This window comes from Ornithodoros turicata, chromosome 8, assembly GCF_037126465.1.
Source record: "Ornithodoros turicata isolate Travis chromosome 8, ASM3712646v1, whole genome shotgun sequence".
Taxonomy (NCBI): Eukaryota; Metazoa; Arthropoda; class Arachnida; order Ixodida; family Argasidae; genus Ornithodoros; species Ornithodoros turicata.
The window spans coordinates 27293191-27318559 of NC_088208.1; the positions used below are offsets into that span (position 1 = coordinate 27293191).

The 25369-nt window shown below is 48.0% G+C and overlaps 2 protein-coding genes across 4 annotated transcripts; both read right to left on the reverse strand.

The window, feature by feature from the left end:
• Positions 1 to 3297: 3297 nt before the first annotated feature.
• Positions 3298 to 12746, reverse strand: LOC135366825 (solute carrier family 22 member 13-like). Of its 3 annotated transcripts, none has more exons than XM_064599760.1 (12): positions 11781 to 12746; positions 10520 to 10818; positions 9367 to 9748; positions 7996 to 8099; positions 6456 to 6610; positions 6178 to 6346; positions 5972 to 6101; positions 5401 to 5537; positions 4547 to 4761; positions 4294 to 4475; positions 3666 to 3859; positions 3298 to 3606 (listed from the first exon to the last, which is right to left on the reverse strand). In XM_064599760.1, the coding sequence occupies exons 3-12, from the start codon at positions 9691 to 9693 to the stop codon at positions 3534 to 3536; spliced, it is 1686 nt and encodes a 561-aa protein (XP_064455830.1). In that variant the 5' UTR covers positions 9694 to 9748; positions 10520 to 10818; positions 11781 to 12746; the 3' UTR covers positions 3298 to 3533. The 3 variants fall into 3 exon arrangements, with proteins under 3 accessions (XP_064455830.1, XP_064455831.1, XP_064455829.1); XM_064599761.1 differs by having other exon boundaries at positions 9367 to 9752; XM_064599759.1 differs by lacking the exons at positions 10520 to 10818; positions 11781 to 12746 and having other exon boundaries at positions 9367 to 10512.
• Positions 12747 to 12834: 88 nt separating this feature from the next.
• Positions 12835 to 24990, reverse strand: LOC135366827 (solute carrier family 22 member 3-like). The gene is made up of 11 exons (XM_064599764.1): positions 24630 to 24990; positions 22790 to 23157; positions 21873 to 21976; positions 20935 to 21089; positions 17856 to 18024; positions 17664 to 17793; positions 16892 to 17004; positions 15512 to 15726; positions 14642 to 14823; positions 14378 to 14571; positions 12835 to 13450 (listed from the first exon to the last, which is right to left on the reverse strand). The coding sequence occupies exons 2-11, from the start codon at positions 23129 to 23131 to the stop codon at positions 13381 to 13383; spliced, it is 1674 nt and encodes a 557-aa protein (XP_064455834.1). The 5' UTR covers positions 23132 to 23157; positions 24630 to 24990; the 3' UTR covers positions 12835 to 13380.
• Between the last annotated feature and the right edge of the window lie 379 nt (positions 24991 to 25369).

A 25369-nucleotide genomic window follows, 5' to 3' on the forward strand; every position in this document is an offset into this window, starting at 1 on the left:
GACGGGCCGAGCCGCTTGTGTTGGCTGCCTGGATTGCCAGCTGGGTAGAACAAGTTGAATGAGAAGCTGCAGCGAATGTCGGAGTCCTTGGACGCTATCACGTTCCAGCAATGAGCGTGTGCCTGCGTGGCGACTGCGCATCGCTTCAAACGTTTGTTGTTGCAAGTGAAGAATTTCGCCACAATCTTCTGCATGCACTGCAAGCCCTCAAGGGGCATCATTTCATAAGATCGTCGCAGTCTGTTTACCTGAAACTACTCAGAGCTGAACTTCTTCAGGATGAAGCTACCGTGCAGCTTGACTTTTCGGAAAACTACACCTTTCTTGCACGTATTTCCCCGCAATCTTTCTACTGGAACATCTCGCAGGCGACAGTAAACCCGATCGTAGTATACTATTTTAGAGACCAAACAAATGATGTATTGCAGCACTTGTCTTACGTCATTATATTCGAGTGGCTCACCCACGACAACACATCTGTACATCTCTATATATCAGAAGATGTAGTGTTGTAGGTAACGCCGTTACCGTAATCGATAATTTTCTCGGTATCGGAATGCGGATCGCGAAACTTTTTGAAATCGGTATCGGAATAGTATTTCTGTTACAAATTTATGGAAACGCGATCTCCGTATCGTTACCGATACTGATACTTTTTAGTGCACCACCCTTTTTTCGCCGACCATATTTTTTTACTAATTTACTATTATTCATTGTCACCGGTCTGCCTAGTGCTCGACAAGAAGCATGTGGACACGCTTACTTGCTCTGTAACGGGAATTATACCAAACACATGTTCACTTTTTTCCACGTGAATTCGAAATACTTCACAAGGAACGCGAGCAACGACCCAAAGAATAAATATTCGCTTCGACAGCAACCACAACATTGATATACAACCGGTGACACGTTATTGGTATATTTTCTTTTACATTTTTCGGACGTCAAGGCGAAGATTACGTCCACTTCCTTCGAGGCACGAGGACGAATTGGAGAAAGGGAGAGGCAGCAGGAACGACGGAAGGGACGCTGCGTGGTGAGGATGCATACCAAACCACTTTGGCTCGTCTTCCCTGTCCCTTAATATCGCCTACTTCCGTCAGGCCTGGAGTTGCTTCGTGGCCTGCCGACTGTGACCTACGAACACCGGTGGCGGACCTGTGGCGGCCGGTGGATAACGACGAGGACGGACACACACCTGGAGCACCCGCTTCTCAGTTCCATCGGCGCGGCCATGGAGATAGGCCACCGTCATCGCCTCTCTGTGGCATACCATCATCACCAGTCTCGGCTCATGTAGAGGAATACCATCGTCCTCTACATTTGGTGACCCGTAACATCGTCTCGTTATTGTGAAGGGGCTCGTTATTTTATTCTCCACATCCCCACCAGCAATGGGGTAGAGTATCGCCTCTGGCGATGAACCTCCCCACTCTCCAAAGTCAAAATAAAGTTGTTGTTTTTTACCTTTTTTCCATCCCAAATTTGGCAACCTTCCCACAAGTCCAGCACCGATGGCACTCTGCCGTGCAGCCTGGAAGCCCCCCTACCACTAACTATACGACCGCTACAGTAGCTCTCTATCGGGAGCCGATCTCTCGGCAACCGATCGAGCCTAATGCTCTCCACGTACCCTCAACCTCACCTGTCCAGACCCGCTGCCACGACTTTCATCCGTGCATTGCATTCAACATCCTCTGCTCGTTCCCGAATGTCTTCCTGAGCTCGGCAAGCGGACTGCTGCATGCCGACCTACTGACTCTCCTACAAAGCACTACCAACCGTCCTCACGTTTCCTCGTGACCTGTCCATCCTCGTCGTTGTCCACTGACCGCCACATCACTCCCCCCTCAGACGCGGGGAGTGGCGATAAAGCAGAAGATACCCATGACTTTACTAGAGGAGGGCAGCGAGGGCGATCGTGGTCAGCATGCACGGTTGAACAGGTTGACGGCACGGCACACGGTGGCGAAGCATCACAGCTGATAAGTCATCACGATCCGTTAGTCCGAGAAGAGCGGGGAAGAGAGTGAGGCGCCGGCGAAGTGGTGGTCCTGGGGTACCGCTACCGGCACGGGAGCCAAAGCTCTGAGACTCCCAGGGGAGGAGGGGGTGAGGCTGCGCGAGCACACGTGCACCATTCCAAACACAACGGCGAAGGCTATGGTCGCTACTGAAGACGGGAAAAACAATATATAAAGAAGCATAAAGCTTTTCAATTGTTGTGTTCAGGCCACAAATGCCGATTAGTTCGGCAGGCCTTCATGGAGTTGTATAGAAACTGATCCTGTTCTGCGATTGAACAGGAGGGGGACCCACTACGGACCTAAAGTTATAACATCTAGCTATAGGAACCGCTCTGTTTACAATGAAAATATGGATATCAATGTTGTACATATATTCTTTGTGCCGGCGATACCGTACATGCTTCTTCAGCAGTATCTGCTCTGTACTTGACATATCATTTTGTTTTCAAAAAGTGCTAGCTGTCATCACAGCCCTTGAATGGCTAACTTAAACTCTTCGATTCTGTCAAGTTACTTCTTCGTTTAAATGTGTACTTCTCCTGTTTGGATTGGATTGGATTGGAAAAGAAAGAAAAATATGGAGAGGTTAGTCCCGACCCAGTCAGAACTGGCTACTCCAAAACGCGTTTGTTGGTAAACAAAAAGAAGACAAAAAGAAAGAAAACTTCTCCTGTTTCCTTCTTCGTATCACACAACTTGTCCATGTTGTGTATGTGCTGCTTGAACAAATAAAACAGCTTCAAAGTTCGGCCACTGCGCGCGTTTTGCATAATGTCAGGGAAGAAAAAATGAAAAGAAAAACAAAGAAAAACTGCAACAATAACTGAAAAGCTGGAGAAGCTTGAAATTGGGGATAGAAATTATCTGTATGGAATGAAGAGAGAGGGTGCAGGCAAGCTTGTATAGACTCATGGTAGGGGACCGAGAGACAGGGAATAAGAAGGACGGACGGCAAATTCTCAGCGACAAGTTATCTCAAACGGAACACTTTAGAAGGTCTGTAGAAGAAGTACCCTTAGCGGCTCACAACTTGAGGCTCGTCCGTGTGTTGGTATACTGGTGTACTGGTATGTTCTGGTGTGTACTAGGATAAAAGGACCACACACGATTGCATACCTCGATGCTACGGTTAGCATACAGCATGCACCAACGCAAGAAAACATCCGCTAGTGACTCGAAGGGTCATAAATTTTACCATTAGTCCGTTAGTCTCAGTAGGCACACAGGTCCCTGAATGCTGAAGGCCATTTTAGCAGACAAATAACGAAAAGGCCTCGCGTTGCTTTTATTTGGCAGCGGCATCGGTATCATGTTCTAAAGTTTCTTGTAGCGCTAGAGTGGAGCAGCGGGTAGCTGTATACCGGCACCCAGTCTTGGGAGCAGGCACAACGGTTGATGCATCTACCGTCGCGCATGCCACACACACATTCACTTCGGTAAGGTTTATCACAAAATCACAGCGATGCTGCAGAAATTTGAAAACAGCGCCTAGTATGTCGCGTGCTTTTACGTTTTCCCTTCCATTTCCTTTTCAAACTCGAAGGACTTGTTCGTCGTCACGTTACAGGTAGTCGTAGTCCTGGAAAGGAAACAAACTATGAGTAGGGGGGCGTGCTTTTATGCAAGGGTACAGCTTACGATCGGTTCCTGCGAGCTCTGGACGCAAATACAGGACAGAAACACAGCCCTTGATCCTTGCCGAACTCTTCGCCATCCTCGACAGTTTGCGGAAGAGGAAGGCCTACCGTTTCTGGTAGAAAGAACACCATTACTGTCCCCACAAGCGAGAGAATTCCCAACACAAGAGTAGGAAGAAGTCTGTCGTATTCTGCCTACAAGGGAGAGCAAGGAAGATAGGAGTGAGTTAGGACTGTATACTTCCTGGAGTTCTCATGTCAGATAGAGATGTTGTCAGATGTTTGTCTGTTTCGTATGACGTCTCAACAGATCATTAGGAGTTATTTTTATGCTTGTTGTGTCGTGCTTGCCACCTTGAAAGGGGAGAGAAAGGAGAAGAAATGGAGAGGTCGGTCGGTGCGAGATACTCAGAACCTATATCTTTCAGAAAGCGCACCAAGGTGCAAAGTGCGGGTTGTCTTGCGGAGGTCTCAAAGGTCATCGCGCTAAAAGTAAAATACCCTCACGGGAGGTGAAAAAGGCTGTTAGAAAACAAATTATATTACTATCGTACATTAATGTGCGCAACACTAGCAGTTCTTATAACACCTTCTTGAGCTGTTACGTCAAAGAGCGGTGACTGACTTACCAGTGCAGCAACTTGCGTTCCCAGGCAGCTTCCAATATCCCCCGTGACCCTCTGCAGCAAAACTCCTCTTCCTCGGATGACTGTAGGAAAGACTTCAGACGACAACTGATAGGTGATGTTGTAGCTTCCTGCCCACGCCACCATACAGGCCACCGCCATTATTAACCTCCACATGCTGGAATCTGAAGCATCATGTGGGTAAGGTTCATCGAAGAGTTCCGCGCAACATTTTAAATACAATTGACCTCCTTACCTGTACGCACGATGTACACGGCGATACCAACAGCTCCACCTATGAGCATGAAGGTGACGTTAGGCCAGCGTCGTCCCAGGCGGTCCAAAGCCAACAGGCAGAATACACTGACAGGAAGTTCGAACGCCATCGCTATGGAGTACGTTGAGTAAACGTCTAGCCCTAAGCGACCGAGCTCCATGTTGTTTACGTTGTAGCACATGCAAATGATAAACCTGTACAAGATAGATAGTTATATTATGTACCCAGACAGACATTAAAGAAGCACTGCTAGATCCCACGGAACATTTTTCCATTGTCGCTGTGGCAGGTCATACGACCGATATCATGCATTCTTGCTTACCAACAATTGACCCGTAGCGCACGCGCTCTAGAATCGCTTGCAGTCCTTCCGAGAACCCCGTGAGAGGATGAGTGAGATTGACATCACTGCGTGACGCGTATGGGAGTGCCAATCAGGTGACAGGTGGTGTGACGTCAATCGGCGGGTCGAATCGGCCGAGATGCCTGTGCGCCTTAGTTCCAGGGTTGTATTCATGAACTTTTCCAAGCCCTGCCTTCTTCGTAATCTGGTTGGGAGTATAGACGCTTTTACATCTAGCAGCGCCGCGAATGGCCGGTGCAAGGTATTGTGGGATATTTGAGGGAGAGAGCCCGTCCAGTCGCTCAGCCGATAGTAGCAGTGGCTGACGCTCGTGGCCACGTGATCGTAGTCGACTACGGCAAACAGACGACGCTCTTCGCTCCTCAAGATACACACACAGTGCCTATAGCGCGGCTCACTTGAGGGCGCGCGCAACTTCGTGTAATCATCTATAGGATGTCAGGATGAACTCGTTCATAAAGATTCTTACCATGTTGAGTACATCATAAGCGTGACTTTTCTTAATCGTGGTGTCGCCATAAGTGCAAAGGTTGTCTTCCAGAAACCGGGTCTCGACTTTTCTGCGTTCGTAGATGGTTGTTCCGCTGTTGCTCCATCGGTGTCCAGCTTTTGGAAAAATTCATGTCACGATATCTCCATATATAGAATCACAGCATGGATCAGAATCAGCAAACTCCCTTCTTGCACGTTCTTTTGCAGACGCAGACGCATGAAGCAACATTCCTCGTGCCATTTCCAATGCGGACTCCGCGCTCCATATACTCCTATTTCTCACTCCTTTCTACCTTCTCGTCTCAAATTTAGGCGCCGTGAAGTAGACCACGGAACCCACGTCGCGGGTAATTGAAAATTAGCGTTTGGGATTGGGACTCCTTTGGAAACACTGTGTCGTTCACTCTGCAGTTCGTCGTCTGCTTTACTTTGCACTGCAAGCGCTGTCCACATAGGAAGGCTTCCGGGATTCCATTGCAAGGCGTAGTCTATTCTGCACTTATTATGCACTGCATATGTTTCTTGTACGACCTGAAGTCGTTCCTCACCTGAAGTGCCTTGGCGATACTTTCTCTACTGACCGTCTTCCTGTTAAACTTAGCAATCCTCTCGAGTATGTCTAGCGCTTCTTCAGACCGCCCTGTTGAAATGAGCCAGCTGGAAGACTCTGGAGCCCACCTGTGTAATGTTATAGGACAAAGTTGACACTGCTCTTTCAGCGGGTGCGTGTTATTGACAGTTTTGCAGTACCTACCATAACGTAAACAACAACAGGGAGTCGATTACCCCGTTGCACGCGAGCAACCATCTCCAGCTCTGTAAATAGTAAGCCACCCACGGAAATCCAGTGGCAAGCAATGCCCAGTTGAGACTCCATACTGAAGCCATCAACGTCCTCCTTTCCGACACTGTGTACTCCATCGCTGCAGGAAAAACGTCGCAAAATACGTTGGTAGTTGCAGGTTAAGAAATCTATATTGGGTATACAGCATAGCATCATAAAGGGCTAACATGAACAACAACTTCAGTTACCCAGCACGAAGGCCGCGCTGCACACAGTGTAGCATCCTGCTCCTGCAAGCACTCGCAAAAGGACGAAGCCTAAATGACTCGTGATGAATATGCCGGCTATGTTTGCAGTGCATGATAGCAGAACGAAAAGGCAGACTGTGTTCTTGCGGCCGATCCTGCAAAAAAGAAAGGCCGGTGAATCTGCTACGTCCTGTTTGCTTGGCCTCAGGGTGTCCACATCGAGCACGCTATACGGGAAGTGTCGGATAGTGGATCGAGGGCGGATATAACATGGGGATTCAGCTTTGTACTGCTTGCGGCACACTTGTCTGAAGTCTCGAGTCGCTCCGCAAGTTTCTCCCATTGGCGATGTCGCCTACTAAGGAAATGGGCTTGGAGGGCAGTCGGGTATTGCTGTACGTGACCGCAGAGGCATTGGATGCTGCCGCTGACAACGTGCTCATGGGAACCAGCCACGGCCGGACGGACCGTATAAACCTGGCGGTGAAACGTTCCGATTGGCCACGATTTTTGCCGGTAAGCTAGCAAGCCCCGTGAGAGGATGAGTGAGGTTGACATCGCTGCGTGACGCGTATATAGGAGTGCCAATTAGGTGACAGGTGGTGTGACGTCAATCGGCGGGTCGAACCGGCCGAAGTGCCTGTGCGCCACAGTCTCAGGGTTGTATTCACGAACTTGGCAATACCAGGACCGAACTGGGAGTTCCCAGTTCAGTCCTGGTATTGTCCTGGCCAAACGTTTCCGAAACATGGGAACAGGTGTTAGTTTTCTACAGCGCGATGGCAGCGACAGGCGGAAGCGGGTATGTGTATTCGTCCAGAGGGATGGACGACTACTGCGCTGGCGACTCACCGCGATAGTTTCAGTGTTGTGTTATTTCGTCCTGCATGTGTTCAGTGTTGCCGCGACGAATACACTCGTCCACCCCTCGAACCAGTGCATGTACTCCCTTCCGCCTGCCACTGCCAGGGTGCCGCGCCGTAGAAGAATGACGCCTTTCCCTTGTTCCATGAGATTTTGTCCAGTACTGCACAATCCTCTGTTTCCTACCGACTCTTTTGCCAGGCGACACAAAGGATACCCTACTGTGCAACTGAGAAAAGATCAAGAGCAAGAAAAGTCCCGTTATTGCAGCATGCAATGCTTCTTGGTCACTACTGACACACAAGTGCAATAGACGACTTCAGAGAGTCCCAGAACTCTTAGCGCCGCTTTGAACTGTGGGAGCTTACTAATACGAAAGAAACGGGCGGCCTCCAAACTGTTTCGATTTCTCCCCTACCGGTCCATTGTCCACGACGTGTCGAAATCAGCAGAAGCGAAACCTGAAAAATTATCTTCGTTCCCCCACTCAGTAAGTGCCCAGGATGCAATGCGTGCGCAAGGAGCACTGGGATTTTCTGAAATCGTGTAATAATAGGATACCATAGGGTGCATATGACGCCATTATAGCCAGTTGAAAAGGAATGAAGAAATACAAGACTCAGCATCAGTATCAGAATCTATGATAATGTTCCTGTGCGTTGCCGCTCATACCTACTTGTCTGCCAACAGACCCGTGATTAGATATCCAACCATGGAGCCAATCCAGTAGGCAGTGTGGACTGAGTATAACTTCCAGCTGTTTCCGCAGACCCAGTCATTCTGCATCAAGTACATGATGGACGCTGTAAATGCACACTCGTCATGGATGACATTTATCGTACAGTTGGAAGAAGAAAATCAGTGTTGTCACAACAGAAAACGACTTTCAAAGTTTAAGAACATTGGCCGAACAGGAAATAGTGAGAGCGCGCATGCAGGAATGTCGCAGAGACTGACAGCATAAGTCCCTATATGAAAGCGACAGCTTTACAGGGCCAACACCACCTAAATACAGAAGGCCCGCCTAATGCCTCCTCTCACTCCTTCGCACCACGTAGACACATAAAGTGCGCCAATCGCAGCAGCAGGGCCAAGATGTCAGCCAGTCGCGGCAGACGATTTTGGAACCAAGGCTTGCTGTGGCTACCAGTGGCTTCCCGTGTGGCTTATGGCGGCTCGTTTTCATAGCTACGGCCGCTGAAAGTAACGTCGTGATTGGCGGGCTCTTTTAATTGTTACGTCACGTCGCTCAAGCGATCAGGCTTTGTCTCTAGGTGGCTGATGTGTGTCTTGGCGAAAAAATACTAGGGAGAGGCAGGCGGTGGGAATGTGTTGACAGGGCCCGCCATCGTCGACGGCAGTGTAGGTCCGTCCATAACAGTTGTAGGAAAGAACATAGCGCTAGGCAGAAGTTACAATGGCACCGAAAGGAGTGCAGGTGCTGGTCACAAAAAAACTTGTCGCATTTAAACGCGTTTGAGGGGATGCCCAGAGATGCATCCAATTTTTTTTCGCACACTGTTCTACACCGACCGAATCTCATCTTCACGCTGGGTAAGCCTTATCGTTTTACAATACTTTAGTTCTGTCTAAACTTTACCAATGTAACAGGAACCAGACCTCAAACTTCACTCAACTCAATTCATGAATTTCGAAGAAATAATGTTTCAAAGGATGAAATGAAAGCGGAAAGGAATTCTCAGCGTGTGAAGGGCACGTAAACAGATTCACATTGCCTGTTGCACTTTTCCTTGTGCGTTACAACCGCGAAGCAACTTTGGCTATGAGAGGCGTACAGACGGGGACATGTGGATACAGGACCGTAGGGAGAAATGGGAGGAATGGGGGGGGGGGGTTAGTGTGCACCCCGAGCCGACTTCGGGGGGAACGGTACTGACGTTCATCTGAAAAGTCTGCTGGGAAAACCCAGGGAAAACCTCAGCTGGTGGTGGGACTCGAGCCCACGACCTCCAGGGCTGCAGGGTAGCCGCGGAGCCACTACCAAGTGGCGAATGCTGTACCTATATACTTGGTCTACCGCACTCACCTCCATAGTTAAGGTGAGGAACACTTCGTCCTTGTCATAACGCCACCCTGACGCGCACGTTTCTTGTACGTTGGAAGTCGCGCTGTCGTTCTGAAGCGTCGTCCACACTATTTGACACTTTTTGTGGGGTAACGCAGTCAGGTCAATATCTTCCACGTTGCTTCCGTTCACAAAGCACCATTGTCCAGAGGGAGTAATCAGCACGAACAGATGAGAAAAGTAGGCGATGGATGTGTGCCACGTGCTAAGAATCACCAAGGCTACCATGATGGTCCTGTTGAACAAGCCGAAGCCTCCGATGTGGTGAAGAACTTTCTCGAACGACATAGCGATGTACTTAGTCTGTGCGGTGCCAAGCTTGGAAGACGAACCGAAAAAATGTCTACCTACAGAGATAAACATTGTCATTGTAAGTTCTCGTCACATGTTAAAAATACAAACAACGGGATCTGTGAACTTGAAAGATTGTTACTTGGCTGTCCTCGAAAATGCCAGACAGCGGCGGGAACAACGCAGCTTTGGTTGTTGGCAATTTCGCTAACCACTACGCTAACCACTGCTTACCGACGACTTGCGAAGGGGCCTCATTCAACGAACAGGATAAGCGCTCATTCTCTTCGCATTATCTCCTATACGTGTTTTTTTTAATACGTACACACATTACGGGCAAACGAGTAAACGGCATCTGGTGGTGGTCTGCTTGTGTGCTCCAGCCTCACAACAGTTACTTCCCATCATGTTCACGTGACCTGTAAGCAAAGTATGTGTGCAATAATCCTCCGTATTCTTAAACTATCCTCGACTCGACCTGCTCCCCGAGACCGGTTTTGCGCTATACAAATCGACCTCGCGACTCCAGACGTTCGCTGAGCGCAGGAAATCCTCCATGCCTTCATCGAGTTCCACAAGGTAGCTCCGGTGCTTCCTTGAGGCAGAAATGACTCCTCAAGTGAAGGAACGCTTCTTTCCTCCTCTCACAGGAATCGAGGATCGTTTAAGAATACGGCCGAAATTTCCCTCTTCGGCTCACTTGCACAAACAATCGGGAAACAAAATCAAGCATGCGCACGTACTGGTATAACTCTGTTATCCAGCGGAACACCAGGACACACCTAAGACAGACGAAGAAAATGGAGTAATGACGGGTTGTTACCTTTAGATCAGCACCTATAGAGGGAGCCTTGTACCGACCAGGTTCCTCTGATCTGCGTCTCTGCGAAGTCCCGTCGGCAAATGAATGATAAATTAACCGTTGGTTCTGTCCTTCCACACTGACCACTTGAGAACGTGCAGGGTGTTTGCAACGTTAAGATAAGAAGTGAAGAAGACTTCTTTTTTTAGGACAACTGAATCTCGGAATATGATTAGCCATTGCGAGACTCTTTATGATAGGAGAGTCTGTTAGGCGACGCAAGACTTTTTCTGCAGCGCGCTGGCATCGAGTCCGGCATCCTGCGATAAGAATTAAATCCCCAGCCGGTTAGAGCCAGAACTTTTATCGGAGTATGCCAGTGGAGTCAATGGCAAAAAAGGTTAAGTAATCATGATTACGTCAGGGTTGTAACTCTCGCTGGGCACGAAAGAGAAGGACATCGTGGAGGGTGATGAGGTTATAGTTGACGTGAAGATCAGCACGGCAAACAACGAAAAGTAAGCCCACTCCACTTGTGATGCAAAACAGCAAGCAGAGGTGGGCATCATCTCTTCATGAGAATGACTGGAAGAGTTCACGCTGTTTTTTTTTAAATCCATAATCCGTCTCTTCAATGGCCACTGTATAATACAGCTGTTGTAAATATTTAATCCACATATGCTTCTCCTTCAGCCACGGACAAAATACATAGAGCAAAAGTACATACAATAAAATTGCTTGGACATTTTTCCAAGGTCACATCATTTATTTCTTTATATTTCGTCACTGAGGAGGAAATTGGATATCTCTCGTATCTTTGAGAAGGGTCATTGATGATGAGAACAGCCCAAGGTGACACAATCTACCATGGCATAATATTTGGATTACCGCCAATGAAGTGGCATTAGGTCAGTGTGTAGCTGTTGATTAGCGATTAGCACTGATGCACAGAATTGAGGAGTGCTAAACCCTCTTAGACATCGAAATACCCAGATTAGACGTCAAGCGAAAGTGTCAGGAGAAAACTAAACTGCAAGAGTGGAAGCACAGTTGTGTTTATGAAACCTTTTTTCTTCAGCGTAGTTTGTTCCAATTTGCTTTTCAGCACCTTTATCGAGAGTAGGCACGCAAGAATCAGTTCGCAGAAGTAATCAGCAGAAGAAGACGTATCGGGAATACGTTACCAGATCACGTAAGCAAATATAGTAGATTAATGTAATTGATGACAAACACGGATGTTCATTATACGACGCAAATGTAATTATTATCAGGACGTACGTACGTTACTGTTGGCGCAAAGTTCTCCTGCGAGTGTGAAGAAAGTCGCTGCTTATCCTGCATTATCTTGCTTATAGTGCGCATAGATTATTATGTACTGCTTTGAAAGTGCATTCGCCTGACGGTCACCTATGCAGACTGGCATATTGAGCGCTAAATTTGCTTCTGCATGGGAACACACGGTGCCTGCCTCGGAAGTGGAGTCAGATGTCTGAAAATAGCATCCGTGTTAATGCTTCTTTCTTTCTTTTCACAGTGCTTTTCATTTTCTTTTTTGCTTTACGAGTACGCAATACTAAAATCTCGCAACATCCCATATTAGTACATATGGACTGCAAGCCTGAAGTTGACTACGGGCAATTTACACAGGCGTAAAGCTGAGAAATTAAGGCACAATGGCCAGAGACGGGAGGAATGCAACGAAAAATTCAGACGCTGGATTCTGCTTTTGTTCACATGTATATCGTACTGCAAATTTAAAAAAAAAATAAGAAAGAAGGCTGAACCGTGTAATTAAATACTTTTCGAGTATTTGCCGCCGATTTTAGGAGACAGATGAATATGAAATGAATAATAATGAGCACTGATGTGAGAGTAAACTTCGTACCTTCTGCGTTGCACAAGGAGAAAGCGGCCTTGCCTCCGGAAATGCAGGAAAGGGAGAGGGTTAGCGATACTCATACTTAAGCGTACACCAGTTTTTAATCAAAGGACGACTGAATAGATTCACAACAACGGAACTCACTAGCCTGACGCGAAATGTAGGGGTTGCAATGTCGCGAGGGCGCATGTTACAACCACTACAACTTGGTCAGTGACTGCACAGTGACAGCTAGTTATCACTAACGCAACTAAGACAGTGCGAAATGCGAACCCAAACATGACACCGGTGGCTGTCTTCCGGGCAGCCCTGGCCTATTGAGTGACATTGAGCTGCTTTTTCAATCATGTAAGTCTCAACTTAGGACATTAAGGTCTAGAAGCCTCCCAGAGATCGCAAAAAAAAAAAAAAAAAAACAGAAAAGCAAACACTTCACAACGCACTTAAATAACGCGTGAACCACACTATATTTTGTTTATTTTATAACGGTCAGCTTCACCAGACGCTACGCAGTGTTGTTTTGTACTTCAGATCCTCCTTTTCAAAGCGAGGGACGCGCCGCTGGCTTCTGCGGAAGGAGCAGTCATCAGCTTGCATGGTTGGTGGTCACGACTTCGTCAGGCATATAGCTGTCTTTAATGAGCTGGTTCTTTGACAGCTTCGGAACGTCTTGATATGCTCCAACTGTTTAACGCACCGACGCCCAGAGTAAACACGTATCGAAGACTGGGAGGTGATTGGGTTCAAATCCCGAGCACCGGCAGTGCTCTGTCCAGCTGGTTTCCCTGGATTCTCCTTGAGGCTCTTCAAGACAAATGTTTGCAGAGTTTCCTATGTATAGTCTACGTGGAATGCACTATTCCGCATGCCGCAGCGTGGCATGCAGATGCTCGGAAAAGACACATTGAGAGCGACGACGGCTGCTCTTATTGCGATAGCTACTTCCTGCGATATTTTTCACAACATGTACTGCAGTCACGATTGTTCTGAGTGAGTGGAGCCGTCACAGGTGCGTTGTTGCATCATAGGACATATTTATCTGTCCGCTCTCCTTCCGTTTCGGTTCGATTAATCTGCAAGAGAAATCAAATCACGTGGGGAATTGGGCATGTGTGACTCGTTGGAGTCACAATTCCTCGGTATGGGCACTGTACAGAGGATGAATATAGCAGACGCCGGCAACATGACCCTGGCCTTGGGGGAAGGACAAAACACAAAAACGAACAGCGCACGACTTATGTCCTTCCCCCACGCTCAGGGACACGTTGCTGACATCAAGTACACAACAGCTCCCTTGCATTTTACTTATATATGTTCAACATGAATATAGAAGTTCGATGGGAATTTTCAAACCGCACGATGTGCTTTCAAAAATTCTCCTGTCAGTGATTGACAACGGCGCGACAGACTAAAAAGTTAATTTTGGATTTTTTGAAAGTGATCAGCGAATACGTAAGGAGTTTATTAATTAATAGGATTGTATGGGACGTGAGAATATACTTCTCGAAAGTTTAAGGCGCCATGGACGTACCCCGAGAATAAATCGTGTTCAAGTGAATCATCCTTCCTCTCCGTCAACGGAGAGGAGGAAAGAAGCGGGAGATGTCAATAGGGACTGTTGGTTCTTCATGCTCCTCGCTACAAAGCTGCCAGTTTAGAAAAAGAAGTGCTTTTAACAAATCAGCTCAAAAATTGGCTACAGTTTGGCTGTTGCCCGGCGAGCATCATTTCCTTGGGAACGAGAAGTGGAAGACTGCTCCTTCCTGCAGTCCTCTCTCCGCCTGTCCATATCTGTACGCCGCTTGTAGCTACACTTGCTTCGCGGAATTAAAAAGGTCATACTCGAGGCAGTGATACCTGGACATAGTTCACACCTACTAGCTTCCTTTTTTTTTTTAATTTATCAGTCACAATCACAGTCACCAACTAGCTTGCCTCATTCTGCTTTCTACGTTAGGTGGCCCTCATCACTGACAATGATTTAAACGTGTGGTACGCACATTTTTTCTGCAGGCTGTTCCTTTACGAACAGAGGACAGAAACAGAGGCCTTGGTTCTTTCCGAAGTTCTCCCCATCTTCGATAGTTTGTGGTAGCGGTTCATGTACCGTATCCGGCACCAGGAACAAGAGAACGGCCGACAACAAAGACAACAATCCCACGACAAGGAGAGGAAGGTACCTGTCGTACTCCACCTGAAACAAGCAGAAGGGACCACAGAGGTCACTCACAAGAGGGGTAGAGACGCTTAAGGCTTGGTCTTACAAGGTACGCCACGTCAGCACCGAGACAACTGCCGATGTCACCAAAGAGACGAGTGAGAAGAACTCCGCGACCTCGGATTTCCGTGGGGAAGATTTCCGAAGCCAGTTGGTAACTGATATTGTAGCTGCCAGCGTAGCATACTATCGTGATGATTGCCATGGCTAATGTTGCTGAGGAAGAATCTGGAACGGCAAGGACATGTTGATTGATTGATTATGAAAAAGAAAAAGGTGGCAGACGTACGAAACATGAACAAAGTATAGGATCAAATACCGGAAGCAAAACGTGACTAAGATGCGGCACAAAAGTAGTGAAGCTTTTAGGCCAGAGTATCAATATTGTCCAGGAAAGTGGGTCAGATACATCTAGGATACCAAGCATAACAATTTTGCTGCATCCTTGGGCATTGCGCCAAACGCGTTCAATTGGGGAACTTTATAGTGCCATCGTTGTCTGTAAATCTTTGGGCGAAACTTTTTTTGAAATGGCATTTAAGTTTTATGCAAAGCTTTGTGAAATTTATATTTCTTTTAATTTTTTGCATTGTTACTGTGGTGGTTACACAATTTCAGCATACCGTAAACACACTCTGGTGGCCACGTGGTGCTGGCACGTGACCCTATAAAGACACGGACAAACCTACACGGTGATTGGTCTAAAATATGGTCATTTACGTCGAAGGTATCATCGCACTACCGACAAACGGAACCATCGGAAAATTGCCAAGGCCAGGTAACAGATTTCCAAAGATTTTCTGAGACGGTACGCTCAGTGGGTTGCCCATTGCCTTCAGGTTGCCTTTGGCATGTACGGGATTGGATAGTAGACTGGATCATGTATGTCGAAGCTAAAAAAAAGGGGCAACCTTACCAGTACGCAAGAGAGCCATGACGAGAGAAACGGTCCCACCGATGAACATGAATGAGACATTCGGCCAACGCCTCCCGAAGCGGTCTAAGGCCAGGATGGTAAAGATGTTCACAGGAAGCTCGAAGGCAATAGCCAATGAAAAGGTGCCGTACACGTCCAGTCCTAAATGGCTCAGTTCCAGGGTGTTCGCGTTATAACAAAGACAGATGAGGAACCTGTGAAGAGGAATGTCGGATGGGAAAGCAGACCAGGAAGCGTGTGTTTGACAGTCTCGATTACCAGAAGTCTCAAAGGGATAATCCGCTCTCAAACTACAAATTTGTATATTTTTGTTTCTACGTGTTGTGGATTACTTGGTCCATCGGATCACTGTTTCATTTTTCGCGCACTTGAACATGAACTTGAACTTTATAACAATCTTTGGAATCCACACGGTTCGAAATTCTCGCGCGGAGAGACCTACGTGTACGTGACGTCAGTATGATGACATGAGGGCTTTCTTTTGGTGCATGAGAGGCAACGCCACCTAGATACAGAAAGCCTGCTTATTGCCTCATCTCCCTCAGTCGCTACTGCTGCAATTTTTAGTTCTTCGAATTCAAGAACTCGCAAATGATTGCACCTAACTTAGAACCTGTAGACTTGAACCTGTTGACCTAATCTGATGAACCTGTTGACAAAAAGTGCAACTCGCTTCCGAGAAAATCGGTCCTGGAAATGAAATGGGACTGTTTTGCACTTTCTTTTAAAGTTTTCCCATTTAGTACGCGGGGACATAAACTCATTACTCGCAGACGACGGTGGTTCGTCTCCATGGCTACGAGCACTGGCAGCACGTTCGTGATTGTCTACGGCCGTTGAAAACACGATCGGCATTGGCTGACTCTTAATTGTTACGTCACATCAACGAGTGAGCATGCTCTCTCTATCTAGGTGGTGTTGATGAGAGGACGCTGACACGTAACATGACCATCCACGCCGAGAACGCCACGGAAACGTCACGCGAGCTGACCAGGAGATTCTCCTGCTTGCTCCTCTTCGGGGTGCGCAGCCTGCTCCAGCTCTCAAGACAACTTGAGCATAACTCTGGAAATACGCTGATTTCGAGCGAAACGGCTCGTATAGGAGAGTTGCGCGTGTTCAAATGCTACTGTCAGACATGTTTATTTCAGTCACGCTAACGAGCGCGCTTTCCATTCAAAACATGGGCTGGAAACGTGCTTATGGTACACTGCACAGATCGCACCATCTCGGTGCACGGAGACAAGAAGACCAAGTGTACAGTTTTCGTACCTCGATCATCCTATTCTCATGCACTGGTCTTTGCGCTTTTTGCGAATTTCCACGAGGACGACACAAAGCTCAGCTCAACTGTCTTACCATCCCATGAACAGCGTGAGAGTAATACGTCGTAGCCTCGGCGTAGCAACGAGGGCGAGTGTGTCCTTCCAGAAATTTCGCTTCTTGGTTGAAGGTGACTCTGCGGTCTTAATCTGGTTCGAAAGGAAGAAAACACACGCAGAATCAACCAACCGCTGCCCCCTTGCGGATGTCAACAGCCATGACACCTTAAAGTGTCACAGTGAGCTAGACACATCATATTTACTTTACGTCGTATTATAAATCGACCTCAGTAAAAGTCCCGGTACGCAAAATATATCCCCCCCCCCCCCAAATAAGGGAACATTATGCGTGTCCTCGAAGCCCCGCTTAGCTTCATAGTTTCGGATTCTCGAAAAGAAGATGACGTCACCAGGAGCTCTGGCGTCTGTCTCCTAGCAACATCGCGCGCGAGCACCTTTCCGGTCTTCACTCTCAGCCTCAAACTGCCAGTAGCTGCGGTGAGTTTGAGGATACAGAAGTTCACCTTGAAGGAGCGATGATGTTACCAGACCGGTGGCAGATTGTGCACAATATGACGTTGACTATAGTTTTGAGGAGTACCATATCGTAAAATTAATGTATATAGTTTCCAGGAGTACCGTACGGTACTCCTCAAAACTATATACATTAATTTTACGATACTTAACCATCACATAGAGAAAGAACAGCATTTGTTCATTGGATGCATGCGAAACATGCAAAAAACGTATGTCAGCTCATTTTTTGTTTGTCTGTTTTTCTTTTTTCTTTTTTCGAGGAAGAAATTTACCTGCAGAGTTTTGAAATCGTCCTCACTGATGTCCTTTATTCCATTGATCCTGCCTAAACGTTTGAGAATTTCTATTCCCTTTTCTCGTCTACCGCCTGTCAGGTGCCAACTTGGGGACTCGGGAACGAACCTATAAAATAGGTTTAGTTGCGTTTTGAAGCACTGCCCATAGCAACGGCAGTGTGTGCTTACCCTATGATGATGAGTATGGCAATGCTGAGAGCAGTGTTTGTGACGACGAGTCCTCGCCACGACTGAATGAGGTCGGCATACCACGGGTAGGAGGACGCCATGATGGTCCAACTGAATGCCCACACGAAGCCAATCAAAGTCCTCTTGTCCGGAATCGTGAACTCGATCACTGCGTATGAAGTACAATGATGTGTATGCACAACCAGAGCCAACGCTACCCAGACAAAGAAAGCTTTGCCGCTTAAAGGGACGGTCGCAACCGGAAACCTATATCTATGAAACCGATAGCACTATGTTCGACATCGGCCGACAATCTACACGGCTATTTTTTTTCTCTCTCTCTCTCTCTCAAAAGTGCGTAGATATTAAATAAACGAATTTTAAAGATCAGCGCTGCTTCCGCGGCCGCAGAAGCTCCGGCGATGTGACGTCACTCCCTAAAGGCCCAACCGCTCGAGGCGTTTTCCCAGCGGTGGTCCGCCGCGATTGTCGAGCGGCAAGCCGTAAGCGGCACGTCATTGTCGGCGGAGAACTATTGGCGGCGAGACCCTCACTAGGGGCGCCACTGCGCTGCCTCTTGGTGCGGATCCTCGTTTCGGCTTCGTTTCTCTTACAGTAAAAAGCTGGAATGAAAATGCGACTTACTTGGAACCCATATGTCGCGTTCGTCATGCATTATCTGGCAAGATCATCGCCCGGGAATATCCCCACTACACGGTTCGTTCAGTGAACACCAGGGGGCAACTCCCAAACTTCTCGGCGCCGTCCTTGTAGCCCGAGACGAGCAGATCTCGAAGACAAGTGGTGGTGGTGGTGGTGGCGAAAGGGCTCGGCGTTGTCGGCCTCACAAAGGTGGGCAACGTCACGACTAACGCCCTGGAGAAATGTGCGCCCTGGACCGACTTCTAAGGGAACTGTGCCGACATATGTCTGAAAGCGCATGAGGAAAACCCAGGAAAAACCCCAGACAGCACAGCCAGCACCGGGTTTCGAACCCGGGTACCTCCCAGTCTCGAGGACAAGTAACGAAAGCGGCGCACGCAAGTGGCCAATCAGAGATTAGCCTCAGGTTTGGTCCGTCCGGTCGTGCCAGTTCTCGGAAGCGTAGATAGCTTATATGCGGCATTGATCAGATTGCTCGGGAGGATCGCGTTCGGCAGAAGATCACAAGATTGTTGCGGGTGCTAAAAACGTAATTCTTGTGTGAGCGTCCAACATGCAAAACACAAGGAGAGCGTGCAACAGATTGATGAAGGTGTCAACTGGAATGCTGCTTTCGCTTCGCGTATTTGGGTGCCTTGTGAATAGCGGGACGGGCATTTACAACAAATGGCTCCGTGCGTGCACAATGGTACAGTATCTTGTTCGTTATAATATGTTATCACTCAAAAGAACCTCTCTTTGAGACTTTTTCACTTGCAATCAAAGTGTTTATCAATGTCATGTGGAGTTTCCTTTCCTTCAGAGAGTACGGAAATGCTCGAATGGGACGCAGTCCACCCGCCATTGTGGAAACGCTGTATGAGGTTAGCTTTGGGCCTTCCTGGACAGCATCGCTTGCCGCTGAGAAAATCTCGGCGTTCTGCCGCTCGAAAAACGTCTCATGGTGAGAGCACGGCACTCAGAGGAGGAAAGGCCCCGTCCATACGCATGAGACGCCCGCGCAGCCTCATTGGTTCTTAGGGAGTGACGTTTTCTCGTTTTTTCCAGAGAGGGAATTCCGGAATACTCTCAACATCCGGTGTCTGCTCCTGTCATGTATTTAATCGAATCACGGCCAAACTATGCCACTATTTCGCATGGGATTTTCGATACCGTGGTCAGCGGTCCAGGACGAATAAAATGACACTATAATTTTGAAATCGATTTATAAATTTATATATCGACTGGCACGGATGCGGCCGTCCCTCGAGTATCACGGGAGAAGTAGAAATCTCGATTACAAGCCCTGGGACACATATTCACGCAAAAAGTACTATGAGCGCGCCGCGCAATCCTGGTAGGATCCTTATGGGATTTATCACATGACGTCACACGCAAGGGAGCGCCACAGTCGCTAGCGGACTTGTCGCCATGACGTAGATCCAATGCGGTTCTGACCGTCCTGACTGTCACCCGCATCGCAGTCATCACCGTTCCTTTGCTGTTTCTACGTTCTTGCAGTTATACTTGTACGATGTACCTGTAATTTCATATTTTCAACGTTTGTAGTCTCTAAAGAGCATGTGCCAGCGCACGAAAACCGAAACCAAACTTCGCCGAACCGACATCATGGAGCCGATTTCGCCTTTTCGAGACTAGTGCCCTCTAGAGGGGTGACATCAGCGAACAAGCCCTTTCTTTCTTTCTTTTTTTGTCGTTCCAAGTGCGCTTTTTAATTTTTCAACTGAGTTAGCAAGCACGTTACTAACTGGACGGAGTCCACTACAAAATTATTCATAGCACAGCTGTAACAGATCAAAACAAGCGCAAAAATCGTTATTCGTAGAGGAGCAAATATTACTCCACCCTAATTCTAAGCTAAGCGACGGGGGAAAAAAACAAAGCATGGCTCCGCCGCCGGCGCCAAAATTGTCGCGCTTATTGTCACACCAATGGCGAATTCGGGTGGTGATTTCGTGGCAACACAGCCTATACAGCGCTCGGACATTGCTAGGTCGGCGCCCGCGCTGGATCACGTGACTGTTGCCACGCGAACATGAGTGCCAGGAACCTGGCGGTTTTAGTTGCTTGGATCACGCTAGGGGCACCGTGGTCGCTCGTCTTCAGGTCCCGTCGTCTGCTAACCCATGTGAACTTCGACGTACGTGCCAATGAGGGCCCTCGCCACCTTCGCGATGCGGATGCGACGTCACCGGATATAGTTGGGCAATCCGCTGCCCGGTGGCTTCGAGACCGGGCGGAGAAAGCCCTAGCTGGCAGATTCCTGGCGCTCGGAAAGTGCCACGCGAACATGCGAGATCTGGCAAAACTGGCGAGAACAGGCGGGTTCTTGCAAACACAAGTTGCCATGAAATGACCACCCGCATTCGCCATTATTTTGTATTGCAAAGTCTTGTTTTGATAGATTTAGTCATACCGAGAACGAATATCGTGGAACAGACACTTTCGGCTCCAAAACCAGCGATGAGTCGTGCCACTGCCAGACCCCAGTGGTTGGCGATAAGCAACGGTAGGAGGTTGGCCACTGCACTCACCAAACACAAGACACAAACTGCGAGCTTACGGCCGTACCTGCAACGATGTATTGCTTTAGTCGTGCATCAGAAGTTTGAAGTAGCACAGAAGTCATTATTGACACCCTGTTTTCGTTCTATAAAACTGTTGAACAGACCTGTAAGATGCACCATGCGAAGTAATTCATCCAACAGAGTCACAATTATCGCATAAATTTTATTTAAAGTACGCCGCAAAAAGCGACTCTGCGCAACGGTGCTGGGGAGCAGTACCAGCCTGTGATCTGCCTGTGACCTCGCGCTGACGCCGCACAGTCCGCGCTCGCTGATTGGCTCAGAGAAATGTTGTCTGCCTACTCAGCTGTTGGGGGCTGTGAAAAAGCATTGCTCCTGGCTCGGTCATGATTCAGCCGCTCCTTCTATCCCCAGTTCTCCTGGGGAACTGGCAAAACTGGTTTACGGCTGCAAAAGGACAGGGCGCTGAGCCCCATTGACCAGCGAACCAGAACGCGCGGACTGTGTAACGTCATAGGTGACGTGGCATCATGCTTCTCCTCCTCATTACACCCGGAGTGGTGAGTTAAGGGTGAAATGTTTATGTGAGTTTTTTGCTGGGAATCAATTGCGCACGTCGAAACCTTTTGTGCTGTTCGGTAAATTGACACACACACTTTCATCAGACGTCGTAATCCGATTTTTTTTTATGGTTCTCTCTTCTCTTTTAATGGCTTCAGACATGCACTTGTCCTGTAGTTCTGCTGTCGTGGTTGAGATGATAAGAGAACAAGCTATAGACCATTATTATCAAACATAATTGTCTTTTAAATTCTAGACCCCTTACCTATCTGCCAGGAAACCGGACGTGACGTAGCCCATCATGGAACCAATCCAGAAGGCTGTGTGCAAGACGTATTGCTTCCAGGCGTCACCGCACACCCAGTCATGCTGTTGGATATGGACATTTCCTACAGATCTCTACAGAGTGTTGCCCAGCAAGTCGCGCTCAGCATAACAGTTATTCCTACAAGACGTTATACTTGCACGCCTGTTTGTAGTGTAGTACATGTGCTGTAACACTGCTTATCAAAATGCCACCAGCACGATTTACTTTTTTTACTGATGATGTACAACAAGGACTGTTCACTTCTTTTTTTTTTTCTTTTTTTTTTTGCGCCGTGTGGATTGAAAACCCTGAAGAACATCGGCTCTTCCGGCGGAATTCGAGAGGACGGTAGTTTATAATGTAATAAGCTAATAATTCGGAAGTATCTAGTTCATCACCATGTTTCAAAGTGAACCATCGGCACATTCAAAACAATAACAATTCTGGTGTTACGGTTCTTGCACAATCCTTTGAGCTTCGGCGCGAAATATCCCCTATCCCCCTTACATGATGAAAGAAGGAATTACCGGTTCAGGGCTCTTACCCATCGAGCTAATCTAGCACGCCTCTCTAGTGACTTCCAAGGGTGCGGCAAAGAGACAAACACATGCACTCACTCACCCACTAGCCTTTCACTCTTACATGTTATCTCACTTCTGCACACGTTCACACGACGGGGTGATGCATGCGGCATCTGTTGAACATGATGGGAACCACCAGACTCAGAACATCGATTCCCATCATGTTCCCCTTCCATGAGCTCTTATTCTGAACATTTACACTTCCTTCCTGAAGTGGAAGCTACTGGCAGCTTGAAACTCTGGCTTTAGCCTTTCCTATGCGCCGTGCCATACTTAGGAATTCTTCCTCCTCACCTCTGTCGCCAGGCTGACGTAAAGGTTCCCGTAGTCGTACGCCCATCCAGCGGGGCAGTACTCTGTGGTAGTACCATTCTCTGTGTCACCGCCAAATCCGAGCTCCAGTCCACACAGCTTTCCCCACGGATGCGTCGCATTACCTCGCACGGAACTTTTGTTATGTAAACTCTCCACGTCTACATCCGGGCACCAGTAGTGTTCAGGGGCGATCAGCAAGAACACTTGGGACATGTGGTTGAAGGAGAAGTGTGCAGTGGCCGTTGTCAGGAACACCAGGGCCAGGATCCTTTGGAAGCGACCGAAGCCTCCCGTTTTCATTAAAGCTCCGTCGAAATCCATCGTTGTTCAGTCTTGCGTTGGTTCGTCTAGTGAAGAATCCCGATCACCCTAAGACTGGTGCATACGGTATGCCATCATACGGTAACTCTGATATGTCATAGCCAAGCCAAGCTACGTAGCGTTTCCTTGCCAGAACTATAGGAAGCGTGCTGAGGATTTCCCCAAATTCACTACAAAATACGCAATCTACTGGAATGGCATCAGCTCAAAGGAGCAAAAATGTGCAGGAACGACTAACGGCGGATCTGCGCTCAGCGAGTTGATTTTTTAAATAAGATTTTCTGACACGCTAGGTTAAACGTCCTGTATATGATATAGTCCAAATGTACCTCAAAGCATTCGCCATGGGATAACTTCAACAATAATCCTGGCGGTTAACGTGGTACAGAGAGCATGAAGCAAGGAAGACTACTGAGGGATGATGCTCGCATGTTATTTGTGGTGGGTAGTTCTCTTGAACTACCTACATGCATCCCAGAGCACGAGGGGTACCATACCCCTCCCTCTCCTGTTCCACAATCATCTCTCCCCTCCCTCTATCACCCTCCTCTGTTCTTCCTCCCCTGGGTGCGAGCCGCCACTCCAGAGCTGTCTGACCTCACCTTTCCCCTACATCACCCTACACCCCCCCCCCCCCCGCTCCAAAGCGTGCGACACGTTTTTCCCGCTTGTTGTTCACCGCAGCAAGATATTACCTCGAACCAGTCTTCTCGTGACGTCACATGTTTATAAACAGAGGATCGTCTATAATTGGGGAATAGTTGGGGGAATAATTAGGGGAATAATTGTGTAGGGTACACCACTAGAGGGCGCTACAAGCGACGCTTCACCACTAGGGGCCGCTGCTGTCGTAGCGGCGTGTCGCGGATGTCGTTATTGCTCCTTCGGGGAGCATGGTGAAAGATAGCTGGAGGCATGGGATGGCGATGCGAAATAGAGCGCCCTTGTGCAAGGCTGTGGTGGCGCTGCGACCGATAGGACAGCCGCTCTCGGTGGCGACTCTCCACGGCGTTGTTATGGCCTCGTAACCGCGATAAGCGGCGTCGGCGACAAAGGGTTTTGGGTCCAGCGTTGTGTACCAGTCTTTGAATGAGTTTATATTAATCTCACTCCGTTTATTGTTCAACTGATGGTTGTTGTTTGAGAGTTCAATTGCTATGCTGTGAGATTGGAAACAACACCCCCCGTTCCTTTCGTCTTAGTAATCTCCCACAGTTCAAAGCTGCGCTTAGCACTCTGGGATTTTCTGAAGTCGTTTATTACGCTGACGTAGAGCGTCGGATGAAGTAACGTAACTACACACGTCATATCTTTTAATGTCTAGACATCAAGACAAACCGTATGCAAAGAACTTAGATGCTTGTACACTTTGGTCGGCTGGTTTGCACCCCAAAATCTTTAGAACGTTGACGAACGATGGCCATGACCACAGTTTCCAAGGTCTTACGGCACTATTTATCCCTCACCCCTACCGGAAGGACCGAATGAGACAACTCACCTTCCTTTCTTCTTCTTTTTTCTATGGCTTCATCGGTATACACACAACACGAACGTCTTAGTCATTGTCTTCAAACGACTCAAAGAGGCAGAGACAAATTTTCTCGAACGATGCCCTTGCCTGGCTCCTTCAGTTTTTGCTTCCCAGCGCACCCTTGTCTTATCCAGAACGCCAGTCGATCGAAAATTACTCATCTACTCCCTTGCGCACTTTGGCTCTTCCGCTTGTCTATCGGGCAGGAGTCGAAAGTCACTTCGAGCCGAAGAGTATAAGCGAGAATGAATGCGGGCAAGCTCGGCCTCCTGACAGTTCGGCTCTTCCGTCTGCTGCCGTTCGACGACTCCGCTGCTTGACCGTATAGAGCCGCCCGGCTTATCAAAGGTTATAAAACGGGCTTCCGGCAATTAAGCGTTCTTCGCCAACGCCACGTGTCGCATAGAAATCTCTCCGTAAGATTTCTATGACGTGTCGTTGCAATATTGACCGAGAGTACAGAGGTGCTTGTAGCCATGCATGTAGCACCGACTGACCCGCGAGCGCAGTAAATTATTTTGCACCTTTCAGCTTGTAAAAGCTCCTCTTTTGCGAAGCGCCTCTTTTCTCTAGTAACGCACCCTATTTTATTCCGCGTACTCAACTGAAAGGTGTAATAAGAGCGTCGAAACTTGTGTTTGCAAAACATCCCACCTGAAAGTGTGTCTTTAATGGAATACACGTCTTCCCCACTCTGATATATTGTA

Excerpts from the sequence above, each read along its gene's own strand:
- LOC135366827 (XM_064599764.1), bottom strand. The coding sequence starts at position 23,131 with ATGGATTTCGACGGAGCTTTAATGAAAACGGGAGGCTTCGGTCGCTTC. Across the intron at positions 14,824-15,511 it reads CATGGCTCTCTTGCGTACTG|ATTCTTCCTCAGCAACATTA; the intron begins GTAAGGTTGCCC and ends TTGCCGTTCCAG. Across the intron at positions 13,451-14,377 it reads GAACAGCCTGCAGAAAAAAT|ATTAATCGAACCGAAACGGA; the intron begins GTGCGTACCACA and ends TTTCTCTTGCAG.
- LOC135366825 (XM_064599759.1), bottom strand. The coding sequence starts at position 9,774 with ATGACAATGTTTATCTCTGTAGGTAGACATTTTTTCGGTTCGTCTTCC. Across the intron at positions 4,762-5,400 it reads CTTATGATGTACTCAACATG|GTTTATCATTTGCATGTGCT; the intron begins GTAAGAATCTTT and ends TATCTTGTACAG. Across the intron at positions 3,607-3,665 it reads AGAGCTCGCAGGAACCGATC|GACTACGACTACCTGTAACG; the intron begins GTAAGCTGTACC and ends TTTCCTTTCCAG.